General features: G+C 45.0%; 1 protein-coding gene across 5 annotated transcripts in view; it reads right to left on the bottom strand.

The window, feature by feature from the left end:
- TNRC6C (trinucleotide repeat containing adaptor 6C) overlaps positions 1-19,597 on the bottom strand; it is a 114,987-nt gene that overhangs the window by 66,399 nt on the left and 28,991 nt on the right. For all 5 annotated transcript variants that reach the window (XM_084749034.1, XM_084749030.1, XM_084749033.1 and 2 more), the window contains exons 2-3: positions 8,506-8,605; positions 7,105-7,126 (exon numbers count right to left, since the gene is read on the bottom strand). In XM_084749034.1, the coding sequence (XP_084605160.1) occupies positions 7,105-7,126; positions 8,506-8,605 (122 nt within the window). The remainder of the gene's footprint in view (positions 1-7,104; positions 7,127-8,505; positions 8,606-19,597) is intronic.

The raw sequence follows: 19,597 nt of genomic DNA, 5'->3' as shown, positions 1-19,597 counted from the left end.
CAGGTGTCACCTGGGAAGCCCTTCCAAACCTTCAGTCTCAGCATTGAAGGCAAGAGTTGCCTCTTCAGCCAGAGTCACAACCGTGTTCTCATATTCCCTGCCTCCTCCATGGTGTGCTTGTGCCCGTGTTTTGAGTCTGACTTTCAGCCGGGCTCCCAGCTTCCTAGCATGGCAAGACAAGACGGCACTTGCTGCCTATCCATTCCTACCTATGGTCTGCTGCTACAGAGTTCTCAAGGAAGTGTATAGTCAAACTACTGTCGCTGTTTAAGACACAAAGCCTAGCAACTCAGATCACCTCTCCTATGTCTTTCTTCACCTCATGGTCTTCTGAGGTAGAAGGCATTCATTTGTTCAACAGACATATGAACTGATTTATCCAATTGTTGGCCTGGGGCTGTTATGGAGGATGCAGCTAGGGGCCATATGTATGATCCAGCGGGCATGAGAAGCATGTTTGGAGGTATGTTCTGTCCCAGTGCATTACCAGTTACTTGGAAATGACATTAAAATTAAATTGCCACTCTCAGTATAGTGCCCTAGATAACATTAATGCTAAATGTAAATTTATTTTAATAGTAGCTACTAACAAGAATTATTTTACTCAAAAGAAGGTTAGAAACTATGTTATGTTAAAGCCAAGTGAGCAATACAGCATTAATACCTACTGGCCTTTGTGAACTCTTATCCAAGTCAGTTTCCACTAAGGCAACACACTGGGCAGAGAACCAAGGATGTGAAAAGCTCATGAGTGCCTGCAGTGCTCTCCTCTTCTTTTCAGTCTGTCGTATCCTCTGTGTGAGCTTTGGGACAAACAGAGCTTTCTCCATCATAGAAAGGGGCTTGAGTAGACTTGTGTTTCAGGTGTTCCAGGACGTGGATATGCTCAATACACCTTCCACAGAGCTGTGTGCATTATCTTTAATAAACTAGTAAATTGTGAAAAAGAGCTAAAATCCTGGTCTACTTCCCAGCGAATGTAGAATTGTGCAGCTTGCCAGAAGAGGGAGCCCATGAGAGAAGTTGGTGAGGGAAAAAGGAAAGGTCCCAGTGCAGAGTGCTTTGAAAAGTCAATGCTCTGGCAGGCCAGCACCCTGTAGCCTTGATCACACCCCTGCCAGCTCTTCAGGTGCTGCACCAACCTTCTGTTTGGTTCTGTAAAATGTCCTACCACCCAGCCTCAATCCCAGAAAGCTAACCTCTCTCCCCCTCGCACATCCAGGCTTATTAATAAGCCTTAGTCACTTTTCAGACCTCAGTTCGGCACTACCCACAGACTCATTTCATAACTGCCCACCTACTGCACTTTCCCTTGCCCTCTGCTTTCATCCAACCATGCTGCTGTCTTGCCCAGCAGCTACTGCAGTTGGCAAAGACACATGGAGTAGATGGTTGCAATCTACATCTATCCTCTGTAGGACACCTGGGCCCACAAGGACAAAGTGTTTCCTTCTTATTTTCCTCCTTCCTCAGACAGGGTCTCTCTATGTAGCCTTGGCTGTCCTAAAACTCATTATGTGGACCAGGCTGGCCCCGATCTAAAGATCTACTTGCTTTTGCCTCACAGGATTGGGATTAAATTTGTGAGCCACCATGCCCCACTCTCTTCCTGCCTCTGCCTCTGCCTCCTGAGTGCTGGGATTAAAGTTGTGCGCCACCATGCCTGGCTCTGTTTTATTTTTAAAAGTAGATAATCTTCTAGTTTAAAAAAAAAAAAGATTTATCTATTTAATGTATATGAGTGCTCTATCTGCATGTAGAACTGCAGGCCAGAAGATGATGGCTGTATAGACGGTTGTGAGCCACCATGTGGTTGCTGGGAATTGAACTCAGGACCTCTGGAAGAGCAGCCAGTGCTCTTAACCTCTGAGCCATCTCTGCAGCTCAATCTTTCAGTTCTTTTTTTCGAGACAGGGTTTCTCTGTGTAGCCTTGGATGTCCTGACTCACTTTGTGTACATCAATCCGCCTGCCTCTATCTCCTAGAGAGCTTGTGCCACCATGCTGGGCTCAATCTTCCAGTTCTTAAAAGGATAGAAATACTTAATAAAAAGGTGATTAATTGTAAATCTTTTTAGGTAGAAAGTACAACAACAAGAGTAAATCACAGCATCCAGAAGTTTTATTGCATTCATTTGCCTGTGTATCCAACTCTCCACTAAACTATTTGTGAGAACAAGAAACTTACCGAGTGCATCCAATAGGTCATTATTAACCTGCTAAGCTAGAGAATGAGCTAACAGGTAAACTCCAGTAGCAGAATGTGACTAATGCAAGCTTGTACTGTGTAAGAATGGCATCATCTTTCAAAGTTATCAAGTCACTGCACGTCCAGAAAGAGGACAATGACAGAGACACCAGGCAAACAGGAGATAGTGCTGACCCTTTCTGTACAGCTCAGGAGGACAGTCGAGAATCACAAGTAAGATAAAGGTAAGCAGCTGATGGGAACAGACACTTACTCCTCAAGGATGATACGTAGATGGCAAATAAGGACATGAAAATCATGTTCAACACTGGCTGGAGAGTTTTATGTTAACTTGACATACGCTAAAGAAATCTGAGAAGAGGAAGTCTCAATTAGGGAAAAGCCCCCTTAAGATCAGGCTGTAGCAAGACTATAGGGCACGCTCTTAATTAGTGACTGATGAGGGAGGCCCCAGCCCAGTGTGGGTGGTGCCATTCTTGGGATGGTGATCCAGGGTTCTATAAGAAAGCAGGCTGAGCAAATCATGGGGGAGCTCCCCCATGGCCTCTGCATCAGCTCCTGCCTCCAGCTTCCTGCCCTATAAGAGTGACTATCTTGACTTTCTTTGATGATGAACAGTGCTGTGGAAGTGCGAGCCAAGTAGACTCTTCCCCTACTAACTCATTTTTTGGTCGTGGTGAAATCCTAAGTAAGACAAACACCACTGATTACTAGGAGTCACACCACTGCGATCCTAGTCCACTAATCTCACGAAAGGGGTCAGAACCAAGCATCAAGGCACTTGCTTTCACAGATGATCTGACTAACTTTGAGCCTTTTTTTTTTTTTTAGATTTACTTATTATGTATACAGTGCTCTGCCTGCATGTCCACCTGCAGGCCAGAAGAGGGCATCAGATCACATTATAGATGCTTGTGAGCCACCATGTGGTTGCTGGGAATTGAACTCAGGACCTCTGGAAGAGCAGGCAGTGCTCTTAACCACTGAGCCATCTCTCCAGCCCCATAACTTTGAGCTTCTTATAGGGAAACTTATTTCATGAACATAGAAAAGTAAGCAAAAACCAATCATTTATGTGACTGTGGTTAATTCTGCCCACTATATCCCAAATCAACCCATGAAAAAATCCCAGAAAACAACATAGAAAATTGAGACTCACAAAGTTCACATACAAAACTATTATTATCCATACCCAAATTACAGGCAGGATCCTAAATAAAGAGATTGCTGCTAGTTGGACACCAGTTACTGAACAAGGCAGCAGTAACACACAAGTTAGCAATGTTTCACAACAGGATTCCATCTACACCACCCTGCTATGACATCACTGGGAGTCTCATGAGGGAAGGAGGCTCGGGTATTTAGCTGCCCTTCTTTAGTCACTAATGCAAAGATGATGTGCAGGAGAATTTCCCAGGCCGACCCTGTGTGTGAACAGGCTGGCAGAAAGTCTTTTCAATGGCTTAGTATTAGGCATGAAGGGAGTATAAATGGTGGACAGCCGTGGATTCTGTGTACTCACATGAGTACATAATGAGATAGAAAGGAGAGCTAATAAACTGGGAAACAGCTTAGGATACAGAAGTTTCTCTTAGAATTGTGTGTGTGTGTGTGTGTGTGTGTGTGTGTGTGTATACATTTCTGTGTGAGCATGTAAATACCAAGAAGCTAAAAAATGATCCTGGGTGTCTTCTATCAATCTCTACCTAATTTTCGAGACAAGCTCTCTTCAAGAACCTGGAGCTCACCAATTGGCAGAAGTAACCCAGGGAGCCCAGGAACCTTTCTGTCCTCAATTTCCCAGAGAATGAGTTACAGGCTTATGCACATCACCAGTATTTACATGGTGCTGGCATCTGAACGTAAAGTCCTTCTGCTTATTTAAAAAGCACTTTAACACTGAGCCATAGTGATCCCCCTCCCCCTTCAGGCAAGCTCTCCACTGTGTAGCCAAGGCTAATCTTGAATTCATTGCCCTTCAATTTTTATCTCTCAAATGTTGTCAATAAAATTAATTATTTTTTATTGTTTTTTTTTTCTAACAGGAAGGCATTAGTGAAGAGTTGACTATGAGAGACTATGAGAGAAGACAAGAGGGAACACACCATTTGCAAGCTGAGCTCCAGAGAGGAGCAACAGTGTGTCTCCTGCCTACAAAGAAAGCAAGGCTCCCCCTGGCACAGCCATGGGGCATGATGACTCAAACAGGACCTCCCACAACTCCTCTAGTTGGCCTGATCTTTAAAAAAAGAGTGAGACTTCCATAAAGAAATCACAGGCCAGGACTTGAAGAAATAGCCAGGTGCTGGAGAGATGGCTTGGTGGTTACAGGGCACTGACACTTTTGCAGAAGACCAGGTTCTGATTCCCAGTGCCCACATGGCAGCTCACAACTATCTAACTCTTGCTCAGAGGACTGGACAACACTCTTTTCCAGCCTCTGCAGACATACATACAGCCACAATGCCCAAACACAGAAAATAAAAATATTTTTTTAAAAAGATAGCTAGAGACAATCTCTATTTTAGTTATGATTTTGCAAAGCAGACTTTCTAGACACGCCACTTTCAAATCTATTAAGGGAGAGAGAAGTAGAGTAGCAATGGGGAGGAATCCGTAAGGCCCACCCCGCCTGGAGTGCTGCTGTCCTTCTCTAAATGTCTTCCCAACACGGACTACCCTGAAGCCCACTGGCTGCAGAGAGACAAGGTGGGCATGGGCCCACTGTGTGATGTGCCAGCCTCTCCTTGCGTGATAGCTTTAGATTACTGGCCCTGGTAACAACCGCAGCAACAAGGAGAATCATTAATGCCAGGGCCTAGAACAGGGTGACAAAGGCTGAGTGAGGGTTCTGGGGAAAGTAGGAAACAGGCAGGTGTAGCCCTTAAATTATGTACTGCTAGGCCATGACAGGGGAAGCAAACAGAGTCCTGGCAGGTTATAAATGCAAACCTGTATTATGTTGCTATGTCACACATCTCATCACTGCCTAACACCAGCACAACAATGTCCCGTAGCAGCACCTGATTCTGATAGGACTGAGTAATGATGGAATCTGAGAAAAATGACAACCTGATGCTGCTAATATTCATGAGAAAACAATCTAGGCTGGACAAATGGCCTGTTGTCTTGACGGTGCTGGTAGAAACAGAGGCAGCTCTCAGTGTGGCTCAGGCATGCTAGGTGTGCTGGAGGTTCAGAGTGAGCTCAGGGAAGCGGTACCCCAGGCCCTCCACTTCACACTGACACAATAGGGACTTTGTCCACCCATGACAAAGTACTTCTTTAAGCTTCAGCTATCACATCTTTAAAATGAAATCTTGCCTCATAAAGTTGTTGTAAAGGCAAATGAGCAACACAGGAAAGGGGCTGATGCCTCCTAGACTGTAGCGGAGGCTCAAAAAAAGGTTTGCTGTACTTGACTGGACTTAAGTCTTTGTCTTCCCTTGGACACAGCTGCACAGGTGAGGCTTGCTTTGCAAGGACTTTTGCAAGAGTTCCGTCAGCTATGCTCTGCATTAATACTTCACTTCTAGTTGGCACCATGTAGTTTTCAAAGTCAAAATTATGTGTATGATCTCCTTGAGCTTGTAACTGAGCAGGACTGAGTTGGGTTCTTTTATTATAGTAAGTGCAGCGCTGGTACACCTGGGCTTGTGTCCCTGTGTGCCAGCCTTACACTCACTACTAGGGTCACTGCACGAGAGGAGGCGTGTTAGAAGTAGTGGGACAAGAGCATCTTCCTCTGCTTGTAGAATCTTTTCAGAAGGGTCCAAAATAACTGGCCATGGCTTATTTGAATTTATGATATCAAATTAAAACAGGGGTTTTTACTGCCATTTACAAATACAAAGCTCTTTCCATATCCTTTCTCTCTTCTCCCTCTAAGTGACCCATTTTCACAGTGTTCCCATTGTCCTTTATAATTGTTTACTTCTCAGGCAGTGACTGTGTGGTGACTGAACTACACTGCCCTGTCCCTTCTCGTGGGGTTACTGCTTTCTGTTATTGCACTGCAGATGACTGTCTGCTGGGCTCTTTTATCTTCTCCGGATTCCTGATTCTTTAGGGACACTTTGTTGGTAACTATAGCTGGCTTTTGGACTTGTCCTAAAAAGTTGTTTGTGTCCTTCTAAAACAGAACATGCTTTTAGAATTATAGAGAACATAAAGTCTTCTGTGTAGTTTTGTTTTTAATTATTTCTATTTTATATGTATGAGTGTATTGCCTGCATGTTTGTATGTGCACTACGTGTGTGCCTGGCATTCATTGAGGCCAGAAGGAGGGGGCTGGATCCCTTGGAATTGGAGGATGGTTATGAGCTGCCATATGGGTGCTGGGAACAGACCTAGGTCCCAGCACTTGGGAGGCAGAGGCAGGTAGGATCTCTCTGAGTTTGAGTCTAGCATGGTCTACAAAGTGAATTCCAGGAGAGTCAGGACTGTTACACAGAGAAATCTTGTCTCAAAAAAGCAAAAAGAAAAAAAAAAGAAAGAAAGAAAGAAAGAAAGAAAGAGTGAAAGTAGAGTCAAAGACAGGTAAGTTCCTTTGTTTTTTCCCATCAACTATCGGTTAAAGTCAGCTTTGGGGCTAGAGAGGTGGCTCACTGGTTAACAGCATTTGACGCTTTTGCAGAGGACCTGGGTTCAATTTTCAGCACCCACATGGTGGCTCACAACCACATTAATTCCAGTTCTAGGGGATCCAAGGTCCTCTTCTGGCCTTTGTGGATGTCACACACATTTGTTGCACAGACACACATGTAGGCAAAACACCCATAAGCATAAAATGAATTTTAGAAAAGTCACCTCATTGCAAAGTCTGGTACTACTATAAAAAGTATGCCCCTCACAAAATACACATTAAAAGCAAGTGAACAAACAAAACAAACTTACCTTTGGTTTTTTGATCAGCAGCCTGAAGGAAAAACAAAAAACAAAAAAACAAAACAGAAACTCTTTAGAAACAATTGTGTGGAATGTACACATTGATGAAAGTTTATAAGCAGATATTTCATTACTTTAGTTTCTCTCTCCCTCCTCCCCATCCCTCCCCCCCTTTTGGTTTCTTTAAGGCATGGGGCCTTGACTGTGCTGGAACTCACTATGCAAACCAGGCTGGCCTCAAACATAGAGATCTGCCTGCCTGAGTATTGGAACTAAGACCTTTAATTCTTTCCCCCTTTCTTCCCTGCCCCCCACCCTCCGACAGAGTTTCTCTGTGTAGCCTTGGCTGTCGCAGACTTGCTCTGTAGACCAGGCTGGCCTCTAACTCATAGTGATCCACCTGCCTCTGCCTCCCAAGTCCTGGAAATAAAGGCATGTGCCACTATACCCAGCTCAAGACTTTTAATTCTTAACAATTTAAAAGCAAGCCTTTTATTCAGATAATTTATAAATGTGAACAACTCTGACCACATGACAGTGCTGAAAATGTTTTATGGAGGCCCCTGGGCTCCCTATCTGCCACAGTCTAGAAGGGCTTCAAACAACAGGCACATCACATAGGCAAAAGCAAAGATAGGGGGTGTAATCTGGTTATTTTACATGAAACAAAGTGGAAATCTAACTGTAAGGTTTCAAGACCTCTAAAAGATAGCTTTTAGTTATGTATATGTGTGTGTGATTGTGCAGGTCAATGCAGGGTCCCAAAGGACACAGAAGAGGGTGCTGGATCTCCTGGAGCTGGATCATGGGTAGGGGGATGGGGTGGGGTGGGGTCCGCGCTTCTGATGTGAGCACTGGGACTGAACTTGGGTCCTCTGGGTAGGCAGCAAATGTTCTTATGTGTTGAGTCATCTCTCCAGACTGCTTTACAGAACTGTTTGTTTTTCGAGACAAGGTTTCTCTGTGCAGCCCTGGCTGTCCTGGACTTACTTTGTAGACCAAACTCACAGAGATCCACCTGCCTCTGGCTGACCTTCTTATTTTTAACATTTATAAATAGGGTTTATAAAGAATATTTACTAAAACTGCAAAAATGATTTCCTGCTTTTCTATGCTGTCTGTTTCAAGGTCAGATGCGGTTGCTGTAGGCTGGGTACTGCCCACTCTCAGGAAGAATCATGAACACTCTTTACATATCAACAACACAGCCCCTGCAAAAACGGCTTCAGTACATCTGCCTAGCGCTTTAGAAAAGACGTTTTGCAGCTGGCATCCTATACTCACTTAACTAGCCAAATAGCTATTATTTACTAATGATAGATTTAGCATATTGATTTAAAACAGGAACAGAAACAAAGATGGCCATGAGATAGCTATGCGGGCGGACGTGGAAGAAGGAACTCTGCAGACCTTTTTCTGAGCACCTTCCTTCTTTTTCTTGTCTTCCTGCTTTTTCTTTTTCTTTTCTTCCATCAAACGTTCCTCTTCTTGTGTTTCCTGTTCTTTTACCCTATGAAATATTTAAAAAGTGGTATTAGTATGATGACTACTTTAAAGCCAATTAAGAAATGAAAAAACAACCAGGACTGGTGGCACAGGGCTATAATCCTAGATATTTGGGAGACTGAGGCAGGAGAATCACAAACTTAAAGTCTGACTGGCCCAGAGGATAAGTTCGAGACCAATCTGTGTGTAGGAGGGCGCTATTACAGCAGCTTAGTTGTTGAGTGCCTGCTTGCCTTGTATGTGAGAGCCCCTGGGGTTTGAGACTCAACACTCAAGATAGAGGATAGGAATATTGTTTGTATAGAAGGAAAGTCTTGAGCTAGTCCGTGGTCTATATAGGATAGAACCTTTTATATTTGTTTCAGCACCAATGTTATGATTAAAGATTAAGGCAGTAAGATATAAGGTAATAATAATGTACCAGGCAGCAGATATTATGTTATAGAGGGGTTAATTAAATGAGCATGGGGGAGAAGGCATGGGGGGAAGGGGTACCAGAGAGAGAGAGAGAGAGAGAGAGAGAGAGAGAGAGAGAGAGAGAAAGAGAGAGAATGTGTGTGTGTGTGTGTGTAAGTAGAGAGAGGGGGGTAGAGAAGGTAGAGAGAGTGAGAGACCACATGGAGGTTTGTCCTTTTATATGACCCTGGACAGGGCCACACCCCCATGGCAGGTAAGCAATGACATCCCGGGTAGGTGGACTGAAGCAGAATGCTAACAGAACCCGTTTGAGAGAATGTCAGAAGTGGGAGGTTCACCCTCAGGACTATAGCAATTGTCCTCTTTTTTTTTTTTTTTAAGTGGCTTTAGTTGTCTCATTGTGAAGAGTCAGATTAGCACAGGGCATTGTATGGGGGTTCAGAGTAAGCTGCAACCCATCAGACTAGGGTTTTTCAAAGTATTGTCTCAGAGACTGCCATCACTGGGTGTTACCAGTTAAAAATGTATATCTGTGGTTTCTATCTACCCTACCCAACAAAGCAGGCTCTTTGGAAGCGATTCCCATGTATGCTCTAATTTCACATTTGTTTGACAAAAGGACTATCTTTCTACATAGAATCCTGTTCAGCTGGAGAGCTATTAGAAGATTACATCATGGAGGAATTCTGCCTTAAAGATCATGACAACTTAGCAGCTGGGCTGTAGAGCTATAGCTAGCCCAAGAGGTGTGTCAGTGGTCACTATCACCTGACAGCTCCATGTTCTCCCAATAACACAGGCTCTGGTCCTCCTTCTTTCAGTCAGCACCATGGAGAGCTTTCTCATTAGAGGGTACTGAGGATATCTGCTGGTATACTGAGGGCCTGGTTGCTATCGGATACTGTGGCACTGCGGGATCAGCCTGTGGGTATGAAGGCCCAGAGATGGCTACAGACCTAGGCTCAGTGTAGGCAACCTTGCAGCTTTGGCAGTCTAGCATCCCATCCAATGCACTCTCAACACTGCCCTTATTATTCCAGGCCTCCTCTCTCTCTCTACCTACCACCTGTCTCTCATGGACCTCCCAATAAAGTGGCCCTCCTTACAAAAAAAATTGGGCTCCAGGCCTGCTGCACTGATACCGGACCAAGCCACCTAGCCATGTACACGCTCAGGGCTCCTTTCCCACAGGTGCACAAGCACCTGGCTGAGGGCTGCTGACTGTGGCTAACTAACTGGCTTGAGTTCTCCAAGTGTGTTCCAGTTGAAGCCCAAGGAGCTTCAAGTGCTTCCTGTTGCTCTTTCAGCAAACCTGTGCACTACTCTGTGAATATGCCAGCTCCTCAGTAGCAACTCCCTTTTAAAATAGGGCTTCACCTGCTGGGCAGCGGTGGCACATGCCTTTAATCCTAGCATTTGGGAGGCAGAGACAGGCAGATCTCTGAGTTCGAGGCCAGCCTGGTCTACAGAGTGAGTTCCAGGATAGCCAAGGCTACACAGAGAAACCTTAGGGTCCACAGCATTTTCTTTAGTTTTGTTTGTTTGCTTGTTTGTTGAGACAGGGTCTCGGTATGTGGCTCTGGCTGGCCTGGAATTCATTATATAGACCAGACTGGGATCAAACTCAAGAGATTCCCCTGCCTCTGACCCCTGAATGCTAGAACTAAGGGCATGCATTACTATGCCCACTTCACAGTTAATCTTTTTAGCACGGCTTATCTCTTGAATGAAATACACCCATTTGTACCACATAAAGTTTCTATATCCCTACTAGACCTAGACTAATACAAGTGGAAGGTATATCCAACAAATAAACTACAGGAATGGAAAAAAACGTGCCCAAAAGCTCTCAGCCAAGTATCATTCACCCATGCATAGATGCTGCTTTGTGCTTAATAATTTTGCATTTATCAATGTGTTTTATATACATATAAGGAATATTAAGCCAGAGGCAGATTGTTCATAACAAAATACTATCATAATAAAAACAATTTAAATTGAAATGGTGGAGGTATCTGTGAATATTCTTCCTTCTAAACAATGGTTCCTCAGTCTTTGGCTTCCAATCAGAATTAACTTGGGAAGTTTAGAAACTTCCAAAAGCAAGGTTGCTGCAGCCCATCTGGATAAAAGCTTTTTGTGAACAGGACTCTGGGACCAGCAGTTAAGTATTTAAAGCTCCCAGATGACCTCAGAATCTCTGTACATTATCAGCTGTAGAAAGTGACTATTCATCATCTTAGAGATGTCTGCATGCACAGGTTTCTAGCTGTCGGCAGCTTAGTGTGAGCAAGTGTGCTACAACCACGCAGCTTCAGCCACCTGCGGCCTGCTGCTCCAGCCAGGCTTTAATTTACAGCACACTGAGACCCTCAACTTACCTTCAGAGAAGAAATGTAATAAAGCAGGTAAGTAGGGCTCTGAGTTACAGAGGTATTCATTAGGACAAGGAATACAATGACTCCTGCTTAATTCTATTTATCTGCAAATTAAGTAGCGAAGGCCAGCTACTCTTCCAACTGCTCATGTTTACATGACAAAACAGCCCAGCAGCAATCACTTCCAACTCCTACAAGTACAGCTGTCATTTTATTATTATTTTAAAAAGCCAACATCTAATCACACTTATTTTATAATATAATACATGCCCATGGGAAAACATAGCCATGGGACTGGCTATGTATGCACATAGTGCAAATACATACATGCAGACAAAACACCCATAAAGATACAATAAATATCTCTAATTTTAAAAATTGATTCAAATTAGAAGTTGGATATAGAAAACACTCATTGTACAATGATTCAAGTAGAGCCTCTTTTTCCTGTGTATCAACTGGTGTCATCTTAGAAGCAACGTAAGCTGAGGTTTCTTGGGTATCCTTGAGAATGCTCTTTGTGGGACTGGGGTTAGGTGTCAAAGCTCTTGCCCCAGCACATCTATGGCCCTGGGTTAGATCCCTGGGTCACCACCCTCCATAAAGGAAAAGCAGCTGTGGTTCTAACTGTCACAGTGGTGTGCCCCCTGAAAATCCCAGAAAGCAGGAGCGTCTTGAAATTGAGGCCAGCCTCAAAAAACAAAATAACAACAACAACAAAACTGAACCAAAGCAAAAAATTCTTCATGTGCTTCTTTTTAAAAGCAAGAAATGATATGTCCTTATTATTCTCTTTATTCTATGCTACGTGATGATCCACTCCGGTGCATCTTGTTCTTGAGGGTTTGGGAATGTTGGGTGGGGCCTGTGTAAGTGTTAACATCCTGGGAATGGGCAGACAAGAACTACCACAAAGCCAGGCCACACAAACCACACAGAAGATTTACTGGGAAAGACACAAGAGGGTGGCTGCCTCTGCTTGGGTGAGAAGAAGTCTGGAACTGAGCAGGGGGCAGGCTTATATATAGTTTCTTGCAGAAGGAGTAGGGACTGGTGAGATTTCTTGTTTGTTTTGTTTTTTGAGACAGGGTTTCTCTGTGTAGCCCTGGCTGTCCTGGACTCACTTTGTAGACCAGGCTGGCCTCAAACTCACAGAGATCCACCTGCCTCTGCCTCCTGAGCCCTAGGACTAAAGACGTGCGTCACCCAGCTGGGACTGGTGAGATTTAAAGTGAAGCCCACGGATTGACTGGTGGCTTTTGGCAAATTTTCAAATCCAAGGTGGGCTCTGATCATCACACCCTACAGCCTGGTTCTACGGTTTCTTCAAATAGTGAACAACACGTAGCACACGGAGGTCACTTTTGTAACTTTGTTGTGGACCTTTTTCTGCTCCCTTGAGGCAGGGTCTCACTATGCAGCCCCCCTTGAGGTGGGGTCTCACTATGCAGCCCCCCTTGAGGCGGGGTCTCACTATGCAGCCCCCCTTGAGGCAGGGTCTCACTATGCAGTCCCCCTTGAGGCAGGGTCTCACTATGTAGTCCCCGTGGCTGGCTTGGAACTTACTATGTAAATCAGACCAGGCTTGAACCCATACAGCTCCACCTGCTTCTGCCTCCCAAGTAGGATTAAAGATGCGCACCACCACACTCAGATACTGTTTGGAGTCTTTTTAATTTGTTTTTTAATACTTAAAAAGATTGGAAGAGGGCGCATACTGGGACATCTACAGCTAGATAATGCTGCCGAGACATGGCAGGGGAAATGTACCCATGATTACCTGAACAAGACCACACACGAGCTGACATGCCAATGAAGACAGGGGAAACTCCACAAGGTCCTAGCCCTAACGGAGGGCTACAAATGGTCAGTGGCTGCTACGAGAGAGAATCAGTTTCCTCCGTGGACAAGCTCCCACACAGGTTGTCCAATCCCAAGAGGTCAACCCTGGACATATGTACAAACTGGCAATGCTAAACGGACTCAGTAGATTGCATATGCATGTGTGTGTATATATGTGAGTAAACACACACAAATATATGAATATATATATATGAATATATATCAGTAATAATTAAAGAGAAAATTGTTTGGGAAGCAGAGAGCATGGGAGAAATTAAAGGAAGAAGTAAAGTGAGAGTGGCCTTAGATGCAGTGCTCACGTATGATGGTCTCGAAATAAATTACAAAAACTAACACATAAACTGGGCGCGGTGGTGCAAGCCTGTAATCACAGCACCTGGAAGGCAGAAGCAAGTGGATCTCTGTGAGTTCAAGGCCAACATGGTCTACAGAGTGAGTTCCAGGACAGCCAGGAATACACAGAGAAATCTTGTCTCAAAAAACAAACAAACAAACAAACAAAAACAAAAACAAAAGACTATGGATTAGTAGTGCTATCATCCCAGCGCCATGTAACTAGCATGCTTCCCCTTTCAAATAGAAGCTCTGAAGCCGGGCGGTGGTGGCGCACGCCTTTAATCCCAGCACTTGGGAAGCAGAGGCAGGTGGATCACTGTGAGTTCAAGGCCAGCCTGGTCTACAAAGCGAGTCCAGGATAGTCAAGGCTACACAGAGATACCCTGTCTCGAAAAACAAACAAACAAAATCAAATAAAAGCTCTGTCCATTCTTCTCTTCCAGCCTCTACTTTCCTTCTATGTGCATCTGACTATACTAAAGTTAGTACAGTCTCATTCAGTTTTGATCCTAATCCTCTTATGCTTTCAGCAACGCTGAGCGCACTGGCATACGCCCCTGGCATTTAAGGTCACTCTTTTATCAAGGTCTAGTTATTTTTCTATATTCAACTTCTAATTTGAATCAATTTTTAAAATTATAGATATTTATTGTATCTGTATGGGTGTTTTGCCTGCATGTATGTATTTGCACTATGTGCATACATAGCCAGTCTTGGACTGACCATGTATAGTTTTTCTTTTTAAAAAGTTATTTTCTACTACCCTCCCCCCCACCCCGCATCCATGTCTCTGTCTGTCTCTGTGTGTGTGTGTGTGTGTGTGTGTGTGTGTGTGTGTGTGTGTGTGTGTGTCTTTCTGAGGTCCTGTAACCCTAGGGACACTTAATAACTGAGGTAACTTTCCTCTCTTGACCGCTGTTCCTACAACACCTGACACTGTTTTGCACTTGGAGCCTGCTCTGTTCCAGCTGGAGAGGAAGGCTGCCCCTGCTTCCCTTGGACTCTCCGATCTGAGGAGCTCTGTGCGCATGGATGGACTGAGGTCACTGTGGACTGTTATCTTAGAAACGTCAGTCAAGGAGCTGTCTGGTGTGCTAAAGCAGCCTCAAATGCCAATCACGTTGTTACCCCTGGTTACCAGGCACTTGATCTAGTATTAGGTACTAGATCTTAGCTACTCAGAACCGCCTTGCTGCTGGAGTTGTCTTGGGCTATCCTTGACCGTGACCCTAACTTCCTGCTCATATTCCTATTTCTACCGTATCTGTTCTTGACCCTCACTGGAACTTCTATTTCCTGACTCTTCCATGTCCTTCTAAGCTGTTGTCATTACTTGTGTTCGTAGAGATTAAACTTTCAGGACCATTTTGTATGTCCACTAATCCAGTCTCATAAAGAAGAAGTGACTGATGAAAAACATGCTACTTATTGGGGAGGGAATTAAGGAGTGAGGGGCTGGCATTTCTGGCCAATCCCTTGCAAGTGCTCTAGAACATGCACGAACAAGGCAAAGGTCACGCATCTAAATGGCTCTAGCAAGCCACTGTCATCAACACAGCTCTTTGTCTGGCAGGGAGGGCGGCAGAGGAAGCGCCTGCAGGCCTGGGGTGCAGGCCTTCAGGACAGTCAAGGGAGCAATAGGTTCCTACCTTTAAAATAGCTTCCTCTGTCTTCTGGGCTGTTGGTGCCCTGGTGACAGACTCCTCTCCGTCTCTCTGGCCCCAAGAAAAATCTAGAACCTCTTGAAGCTTTTGTGTGCACCCCACTCCCCCTTTTGGTATCTAATCTCAGCTAATGCTTACAAAGGACAAAATCTTCCATGGGTACATTCTTTTCTGATATGATCAAGTAATAACTAGTAAGTTACCATCTCTCTTTCAAGGTGAGTGAGATTATAAACTTGAGTTTGGGAAGAATTCTGGACCTACAGGACAGTTTTGCCAAAAGCACACACTGATTACATGAGGAGTAAGCCAGTGTTTTTTTGTTTTTAACGTTTTGTGTCGGCCGTGTCTGTGTGTGTAGGTCCACATGCACATGTGTGTGCATGCTCCTGGATGCTGAGACTCATAAAGGAGGTCACCCTCAATTTCTCTCCATTTCTATCCTGCAGCAGGGTGTCTGCTGAACCTGGAGCGCAACGGTTAGCTCGTCTGGCTGCCCAGCTTGCTCCTGGCTGCAGAAGCTCCCCGCTGCCCGTATGGGAACTGCGGGCAGCCATCTCCCCAGTTCTAGAACTTCACTGATTTATTTGTAGGTTTTGGCTCAGGGCTGGCTGAGAGCTTGCTGTGGAGGCCAGGCCATCCTTGAGCTCACAGAGATCAGAGGCGGCCTGTTTCCACCCCCTAGTGCTAGGATTCAAGGGAGGTGGAGGCACAATCTTGGTTTCTGACTCCCTTGACTTTGACTTATCCTTTTTTCCCTGTCTGTATCTTCACCCTCTCACGTACTCCCCACCTCCAGGTAGCCCATGCCGACTACCAAGCCACTATCCTTCTGTGTTTTCACAAAGGACTTTGTTTAATTGTTGTTTTGTAAAACTGGGACCCTGTTAACATACTCTGTTTTTGCTCTTCTTACTGTAGGCCTACGGTGAAGGAATCCCCTGCTCCCAGCTGACAGTCAACCCTATTCTTTATAATGGCTCCTCAAGACACTGCAGTGTGACTTACCACAGTGCACCCAATCACTCCTCTGTTCATACGTGCTCTTTCTATTATCAGCTTACCCTACTACAAAGCAGCTCCTGCCCCTCTGCCCAGCTTCTGCTAAAGAAAGCAGCCTTGCTATGATTGGCAGTGTAGCTTCTGGCTCTGTAGCAGTGGAAGCTAAGTAAGGAGAAAATGCAAATGTGGGGCTCTAAGATCACAGCCAGGCTGGACTTGAAAGCCCTGTGAGACATTTTTCTGGGTCGTGAAGGCACAAGGTGGAGATGAGGTTCAAAGGTTTCAGTGAGTTATAGTTGTTCAACACATTCATTTGTTTTATTCTCAAATATTCTGTTAACAGTCATGGACTAGAGGGCGGAGAAAGCCAATATTCACATCCTAGAAGCAGCAGCAAGAAGGGAGGGAAGAAGAGCTTCTCCATAAGGCCTGTGGGCCACATGTCAGTGTTCTGAAGCCACTTTCCCCCAGAGGAACAAAGTCTTAAAAGACTGAAGAAATTCTGTAGCAGACTGGAGATCCAGCTACTTAATGCAAAGCCAGTCTAGATAGGAAGTGCTCTGCTTTCTTGACTTCTTGTTAGTTGACTACTCCCTGTGTTTATAAAGTCGGAATCAATAGAAGGACTGGGGCTTGTGTTTGCCTCTGGGAATTAGTTACATGGAAGCAAAACCATTTCTCACCCTGAGTCTCATCTGCAAGACACACAAGAACCCACATCCTGGACTAACCTGGCTATATTCCAAGCTTATCCCATCAAAGCATTATCTAGCTCATTCTGTAAGTGCAAGAGGGTACAGGTTGCTGTCATCATTTAGAAAATGTGGCTAATTCAGGAAGACTTTTCTTGCAGTGTTTAGGTTAGTTAGGAAGGGCTGGTAAATGTTATCAAACTAAAAAGAGAAGAGGGAAGGAAATGGTATCTTGTCCAGTCATCCCAAATATTTAAAGCTCTCACTTCATTCATCTTATGTCACCTGCTGTGCTCAGAAAGTATGTGCTAGACTCTGAGGGAAAATAGTCAAAGGTCCCAAAGAGGAAAAGTCTAATTACAAAGGGAGCAGCATGGCCTGAGTACCATTTAGTACCTGATTGACCACGGAAGTCATGGAGCAGAACAGTCCTGGGAGTGAGTGAGTTTCTAGAACTCTTGGGTCACTTGGCAGGACACATTAGAACTGGAGTGGGGACCCATGCACTTAGTGCTTCTGAAGGACAGGAGCAGAAGGCAAGAGGACGCATCTCCTCTGAGGATGGGAGGGTAACAAGCCTGACAGACTTCTCTTTAGTGTGAGAGGGACAACCTGTACTTGCTTCTAACCATTAGAATATGGCAAAGATCTTTGTCATTTCCCTCACTATGTGACAGAAACTTTGTGCTAGCAGAATGACTTTAAGGTCTCCCTCTTGACTGGGAGGAAGACTGAGGACTGACCCTTCCCCACAGGAGCCTTGGGGGCGGGGGCAGCCCTGCCTGGACTGTAGCCCTCTAACCCTCAGAAGCTATGAAACACTGAGTAGGGAGGTATTGCTGCAAGCCACAGGTATGCTGTAAGTTACTCAGCATAAGAAACATGAGTTAGGACTTCTGAGGCTGATCCTCTTTCTTGCTGACTGACAATGACAGCAGAGAAAGTGTAACAAATACAAACAGAGAGGAGTCAGCACAACTGTGTGCGCTCTACTCTATAGAGTGCTGAAATGTAGGAACCAACCTGTGTGGAGGCAACTTTCTCATCTCTCTTCACTTAACTTCTGACCAGGATCTAGTTTGCCCTCAGAGCTGGGCTGTGGTGGACAGAAACGCAGTTTTCTCAGTGGAGAGTAGAAGGAGCCTAGTTGCGATGGAGTGATGCCTGGGAGCAGTCAGGTAGGGGGCGAGTCTCCCAGTTCTGGCAGGAGCTTTCATAGCCTCGGGCTTACCTCTGGTTCCACTGTACACAGCTGACACTAACAGCACAGCAAGGCTGTGAGAAGTGACCTTGCACTACAAGGTCAACACCTCTCCAAGTCTCACATCCATTCCCCGGTGCCAAATGTGCCAGGTAGTGAGCAGAGGCCTAGAGTGCAGGGTTGACCCTGGAGCCTGTGCCCACAGAACGTAATGGTCTGGGGCCAACTGTGACTTTTCCTTTGGAATGTGGAAAAGGGTCAGAGATCTGAACAGTGGCCTCCAGCTTCCCAAGGGAAGCCTGGATTGCTGCCATTTGGTGCTAAGATGGGCTTCAGATCCAAGTCTCACTTGTTAAGATTTACTACTACTATAGCCCCACAAACCAAGGCAGATCCCAGCAGCAACCCTCAGTTTACCTGATTTAAGAAACAATGCCTCAGCCAGGCATGGTAGCACACACCTGTAATCCCAGCACTCAGGAGGCAGAGGCAGGCGGATCTACAAAGGGAGTCCAGGCTACATAGAGAAACCCTGTCTTGGGGGAAAACGAATAATAATCATAACCATAAATAAAAAGAAACAATGCCTCCTACTGCTCACCTTAGACAAATGAGGTTTGTTTCTTGGATATTGATTGGTCCCACAGGAGTCCTACGTTCTATGTGATATTGTTGTGTAGCTTTTTAAAAAATATATTTTATTAATTTATTCATATTACATCTCAACTGTTATCCCCTCCCTTGTATCCTCCCATTCCCCTCCCTCCCATTTTCCCCGTACTCCCCTCCCCTATGACTGTGACTGAGGGGGACCTCTTTCCCCTGTATGTGCTCACAGGGTATCAAGTCTCTTCTTGTTTTTTTTTTTTTTTTTTTTAAAACCACAGGACAGCTGGGTTTCATTTCTTCAGGCTTTCCTCTGTAAATACAGTGAGCACCTAGACATATCACACCTGTCTTTTCCACACTAGCAACTGCGCCTCAATGTCCTGTAAAAGAGCCACTTCAATCCAAAGTCCTTGAGGGGCAGTAGCTTCAAGGAGGCATCATTCGTCTGTGTGTGTGTGTGTGTGTGTGTGTGTGTGTGTGTGTGTGTGTGTGTGTGTGTGTGTTTTGCTTTAAAGTAATAGAAAGGAAAGCCCAACTAACTTTTGGGAGCCAGTAGCCTTTGTTGGCTCGTCCTGCTGTGTATGTTACTAACAATGACAGGATTGCACTGCTTGCTGGGAAGTCTGACAACATGTACTACGTACCCATGACAGCACTTCCAGCTGCTGAGGCATTTGGAGGTGGAGAACTAGCTGGTTATTCACTTACTACCCATGGTGCCAACTTCTGCCTCTTGCCTGCTCTGTGAAAATGATCTGTGGCACTTAACTGCTTTTCCTTCATCAGCTGGTATAAGGTCCAGCTTCTCTGGCAGAGGGCGCTGGAGAGAAGCAG

This window comes from Acomys minous (assembly GCF_964271855.1).
Source record: "Acomys minous genome assembly, chromosome: 12".
In the NCBI taxonomy this organism is placed as follows: Eukaryota; Metazoa; Chordata; class Mammalia; order Rodentia; family Muridae; genus Acomys; species Acomys minous.
Note: the sequence above shows the minus strand (reverse complement) of the source record. Positions and strands in the feature narration are given on the sequence as shown.